Source organism: Ziziphus jujuba, chromosome 12 (assembly GCF_031755915.1).
Source record: "Ziziphus jujuba cultivar Dongzao chromosome 12, ASM3175591v1".
NCBI lineage: Eukaryota > Viridiplantae > Streptophyta > Magnoliopsida > Rosales > Rhamnaceae > Ziziphus > Ziziphus jujuba.
In genome coordinates, this window is record NC_083390.1 from 1,989,977 (window position 1) to 1,995,976 (window position 6,000).

A 6,000-nucleotide genomic window follows, 5' to 3' on the forward strand; every position below is an offset into this window, starting at 1 on the left:
AGATCCACTAAATGCGTAAAACTCAACACCCACAGTCACCGCTTCAATTAAGCCCCATAAATATAAAGAGTTTTGAGGAAGGGTAGCTGTCCAAGTGGTGGTAAACAATTGCAGAACTTGCAGTTCTCAAGTCTTATAATTAATATCTTGCAGAATGAAGGATCCCCCAACCAATTTGGGAATGTTGTACCTCGGTATCCATAAATGGAAGGAATTTTCAAGTTTGTGGGACGCAATAGCTCTTCAAGTATTTCTCTGTCATGTTTTGAATCATTAGTATGGCCTTTCCAAGACAAACACAATGCTTTCTCCATGGAGATATGAAAGCTCTCTCAATTCTTGTATTTTGGTCCCATTATCTTTTCCCACAATGTAAGTACTCAACGTTTGGAGATTTGTCCGTTTACTTATTTAACTTGGCATCTCCATAACCTTATCACTGTCATTGATATCAAAACGTCGCAAGTTAATAGGATGATGCATAGCTTTAGAAAACTCAATGAGGTAATTACACCTACAAAAATTTAATACTTGAAGATTGTATAACATACTCACAGATTCTGGCAAACTTTCGATTGAAGTTCTAGAGAGGTCAAGGAAGTGAAGAAGCTTTAGTTATCCAATCAATTCAGACAATTGCTTCAAATTTTCACAACCAAGCAATGATAATACTCTCAAGTACCTCAACTTCAATATAATATTATTCACTAATTCATTAGTTAAGTCGCAAAATGAATATTCAGATAATGGTAAAAAGGTAGGCGAGCAAGTTTCTTCAGAAATAGAACTAAACCTCTTCAAGGAAACAGACATGGAAACAACTAGATGACGCACCTTCATCATATCTTCCTTGGAGTTGCCCTTTTCAAATGTAAAACAATTTTCTTTGGATACATATTTGGCTAACTCATGAACAAGATTATGCACAACAAAACAAGATTCTTGTGCACTACTCGATCTTTGAAAAAATGATCTAGACACCAACTCATTAAAAATTCATCTCCTATATCTTCCATTCTCTTATTTCTCCTTGCTTGTTGCAAAAGATTTTCTTTCATCCATAATAAGACCATTTGCTGCCTTTAGAATTTGTAGTCCTTGGGGAATATTGAACATAAAGCAAAGCACTGCTTTAGGTTTGAACAAAGACAATGGTAACTTAACCTCAAAGCTGGTAGAATATTGCTTTCATTATCTGAGAAATCCGAAATCTCATTTACTGATATTCTTTTCCATTTACAACATCTAGTCTATAGCACAAGAGGCCTCCAAGTGTTTTCACAGCTAAGGGCAAGCCCTTGCACTTTTCAAAAACTCTTCTACTAATTGTTACCAAGTCTGGATATGCATTTAAATCTTTGTTGTCAAATGCATGCTTGACAAACAGTTGCCAACAATCTCCAACAATCTTCATCTCTTAAGTGCTCAAGATAATAGATTGGAGCAATGCGCATGATATGTGTGACAGTTTCATTGCGTGTTGTCACAAGAATCTTGCTTCCTTAAGCCCCATGTTTAAAAAGTCTACCCATGTACTCCCAATTGACATAATTTTCATTTGACATATCGTCTAAAACAATCAAGAATTTCCTTTCCATCAACCTCTCTTTCAATGTAGTTTGAAGTGAATCTAAATCTGTATGATCATAAGAATGATAGAGGTACTTAGTCACTGCACAAAGGATTGTTTTTGTTACCTTACAAATATCAAACTTATCAGAAACACAAACCCATGATTTGAGGTTAAATTGTTTATCAACTTTGTCATCATTGTACATTGATTCAGTAAGGGTGGTTTTGCCAACACCAACCGTACTGACTCTTGGAATTACTGACACCCTATTGCTACCTTCCTCCGTTCTTTAATGAATTTCAACCTTTTAAGAACCAGCTCCTGCTTGTTCTTCACATCTCGTTCATTATTCAAATTGAAAGAAGTAGAGCTGAAGTTAAGTAACTTACCTGATTTTGTTCTTGATCAAACTTCCGTCTTGGATTGCAAAGCATGAGTTGCAGTCTCACCCAAGAGATCATCTGCATCATAAGAAACATCTTTAAGCTCGTCCAGCCACTACCAGACATTTGGATTTGTGATTTGCTTCTCCTCTGCATCATCAAGCATGGCATCAACAGCCGATAGAACAGTCTTCAAATTGTTGATGAGCTTGTCACCGAGTTTCTTTCCTCTCAGGCAGTCCACCACATCACCACAAGCCAAACTATCAAACAGAACATCAAAGATAGCAGAAAGAAGAGCTTCACCCACCAATCTGCAGCCATGTTTGTCTTCAGAATGAATTTGCATAGCAGGGAAAGATTGAAAACAGAAAGCAAATGGCAATGCAGAGAGAAAACCACTAGCATTTGATTTGCTATTACAACTCAACGGATTGATTGTTTTTTTCTTAGTTTTTGTGTCTTACTTATCATACTACAAATGGGTAGTTGGACTTTGTAATTCAATGGTTTGGATGGTCATCGTGGTGTACCTCAACTATTTGAAATCAACTTGCATTAGTTTATCAATTCAAAAACATAGTTTTTAATTTGTGTTTTGTGTTTGACATTCTACAACCATGATATATAGAGAACATGGAATGCACTAGCAAGTTACTAAACCGGGATTCAGCTAAGAATTTCGAACACAGAAACCAAAGATTCTCAACTCTCTCTTTGAAGACCTTCCAGCTTCCTTCACAGTGACAGTAACAGAATCCTCCATCATTCCAACTTGGAATGACAAAAATGCCTGTGGCTTCGGACCTTGCAGGAATCGTTTCGGATTCATATTTAACATTAACTTTTAGAAAAATATAAAATATAAGACCTTTTTTTATTTTTTTTTAAAGAAAATGGAGAAATTAAAAAAGAAGAGTGCATGAATCTTATAAATGGTCTCACGTTTGTTCAAAAAAATAAATAAATAAAATTTTTAACAAGTAAAAATTGAAACGCAGGATCCTTTTAGTTAAAAGAATGATCCTTTCAAATTTCCTTTAAAAGAAGAGAATTCAACAGAATACAAGCCCAAAGTAACTGATGGGCTTGGAGGATTCTTGATCCGACTCATTCTTCATTTTTTTATTTTAGTGTGACCAGCAGATGAGATTCAGCCTCATGGTTTTTGTAATTCTCTCATTTTAGAAACCTAAATATCTAGATGTTAATGAATACATATACCTTCAAGTTTTTGGCATTTTTCAAAACATATATCTTATTATTTTTCCTCGTTTTTGGGAGAGTAAATTTTTTAATTAACCAAAGCATGACTAATACTGCCTTTTTTTGCACTTACTATATATATATGAAAAACAATTCTTAAAAAGTCATGCTTCTCTTGGTCCAATCCTTGTTTTGTTAAACATTATTTTCTATCATTTAATTATTGCAATGGATTCTCAAATCCGACTTGAAAAATTAGAAATTTGTTACCTCATACAATAGGGTAAGATGTCACATGCATTCCGAACCTGTAAGTCCTAATGAGTTAGTACCCCTCCTGGTTATGAAACGTAAAAAAGCCGCAAAATATATGTATACGCTCATTCAAAAATTTGAAAGTGCTTTAAATGTTTTCAATTTTGATTCTTAACGAAAAAATAAAAAAGAATAAGAAATAAAATACAAAATTAAAAGAAGAAAAAAATTATATCATATACACTGCTTTTACAATTCTTGCATGAGCTTACATGCCAATACAAACATTTCAATATAGTAGATATATATATGTATGTTGATTTGCTATGATGGGCACTTGTGTATGTTGATTTGCTATAATGGACACTTGTTTTCCATCATAATGTGAATGTTTAACATTAAATAATATGTTCTAAGATGTAGATTCGAGGTAACATGTTAGGCATCCATATTATGATGGGAGATAGACACCCATTATAGCAAAATTATATGTGAACATGTTAGACATCCATATTATGATAGGAGACAGACATCCATTATAGCCAAATTATATGTGCTTTTATGTATTGATTATATACTGAAAATGATAGGAAATTGAAAATTATAGTCTATGAAACTCGAAATTTCTTTTCCAATAATAATGGTCCTATAATTTGAACCGAAGAAGTTTCTCTTTAATTTTTCTTATATTAGAGAAAAGATTAGGTCAATATCTCAACATTTCCTTGCTCAGAAAGGAAACAATTTTCAAAGTCAAGTAGTCTATGTCAGACCAGTTTGGAATAGTCTAAAAAGAACGTTCTGAAGTCTAAACACTAGTTATATAAAAACCTCCAAATGAGGATTCATTTTCAGAAAGAGAAAGCAGAACTAAGCATAGTTTCTGCAACTCCTTTCTCACACAAACAATTACAAAGTAAAGACTTTTTCTTCAAAGCCTTTTTTTCAATCTACTTTGTCAAAATTCTGTCAGCATCCAAACAAATGGCCAATAAAAATGTAATTCTTTCCACGGCAGCTTCTCTTGCTGCTTCAGCAACGCTTATCCAAAGCATTGTAAGAGATTTCTTACCCCACCAACTCTGCAACTTTCTCTTCTCCTTTGTTCGAATCCTTTCTCATTGTTTCTCTTCACGACTTACTGTTGTTGTAGAGGAATCTCAAGGCTATTCCATGAAACTAGTTTTTGAGGCAGCAGAAATCTACTTGGGCTCTAAACAAAACTCATCAGAAAGAAGAGTTAAAGTGGGAAAGAGCGAGAAGGAACCGAATTTAGTAGTTAACATAGATAGAAATGAAGAGGTTTCTGATGATTTTAAGAATCTAGAATTCAAGTGGAGATTGATGACCACACAAGTTGAAGCATCAATGAATGTAAATCATCGCAGAATGGGGGATCTTAACTTCTCTCTGAGATCAGAAGTGAGACACTTTGAGCTGAGTTTTCACAGGAAGCACAAAGACAAGGCTTTTGGATCATACTTTCCATACATATTAGAAAAAGCAATGGCCATTAGAGAAGAGAGAAAAGCTGTGAATCTCTACAGTGCTAATGGAGCAAATTGGTGCTTCCAACAAGTCCTTCTCAATCACCGAATGAACTTCAAGACCCTTGCTATTGATTCCAATCTCAAGAAGGAATCGCTTGAGGATTTGGACAACTTCATGAACGGGAAGTAATACTACAAGAGGATTGGGAAACTTGGAAAAGAGGCTACTTGTTATATGGTCCACCAGGAACCGGCAAAACAAGCTTGATAGCAGCCATGTCAAATCACCGTAAGTTTGACATCTACAACTTGGATTTAACATTCAAAACGATTCCCATCTCAGATTCTTTCTTCTTAGGATGTCTAGCCGAGCTATAATTCTGGTAGAGGACATAGATTGCTCTTTCAAGTTAAAAAATTGGGATTCACCAGAGGATCAAACGCAAACACAAGGAGATCATAGTGGTAAGGTAACACTGTCAGGACTGTTGAATTTTGTTGATGGATTTTATTCATGCTGTGGAGAAGGAAGAATCATGATATTTACGACCAACTACAAAGAAAGACTTGACCCAGCTTTGCTGAGACCTGGTAGAATGGACATGCATATTTGCTTGTCATACTGCAATGCTTCTGTTTTTTACCAGCTTGCATTTAACTATCTGGGGCTTCACCACCATCATTTGTTTGATGAGATCAAACAGTTGATAGAAGTGATCGAGGTCACTCCAGCAGAATTGGGTGGGGAGTTGATGAAAAGTAGAGATCCTCAAGTCTCTCTTCAAGGCCTCCTCAGTTTCTTGAGCAATAAGAAAATCCAACAGCAGTTAAGCTCTAACTGAATAAACTGTATTAGAAAAAATGTTTCGAGGAATTTTTGAGTTCATAGCCCCTTGTTTAGGCTCATGGTATATGTAATTATTTGTTGTTAAATGGACATTGAATATAAATAGCTCTCCTTTCCAAACAGAAATGGACAATAGTAAGACTAAAGTTAAATCTTTTGCTATTTTCTTTTCCTTTCCATAGAGAATGAAATTAATCAAGTTGTTAAATGGTTTGTCGGGTGATTCTTTTGCTGCTGACATTTAGT

General features: G+C 34.9%; 1 protein-coding gene across 1 annotated transcript; it reads left to right on the plus strand.

Moving 5' to 3' along the window:
* The first annotated feature begins 4,401 nt into the window (after nucleotides 1-4,401).
* On the plus strand, nucleotides 4,402-5,749 carry LOC107428124 (protein HYPER-SENSITIVITY-RELATED 4). Its single transcript, XM_060813507.1, has 2 exons — nucleotides 4,402-5,093; nucleotides 5,251-5,749. Exons 1-2 carry the CDS (start codon nucleotides 4,402-4,404, stop codon nucleotides 5,747-5,749), a joined length of 1,191 nt encoding a protein of 396 aa, XP_060669490.1.
* The last annotated feature ends 251 nt before the right edge of the window (nucleotides 5,750-6,000 follow it).

Bases quoted from the DNA above. Each gene is read 5' to 3' on its own strand.
- LOC107428124 (XM_060813507.1), top strand. From the start codon at position 4,402: ATGGCCAATAAAAATGTAATTCTTTCCACGGCAGCTTCTCTTGCTGCT. The intron at 5,094-5,250 runs GTAATACTACAA...TTCCCATCTCAG, and splicing joins GACAACTTCATGAACGGGAA to ATTCTTTCTTCTTAGGATGT.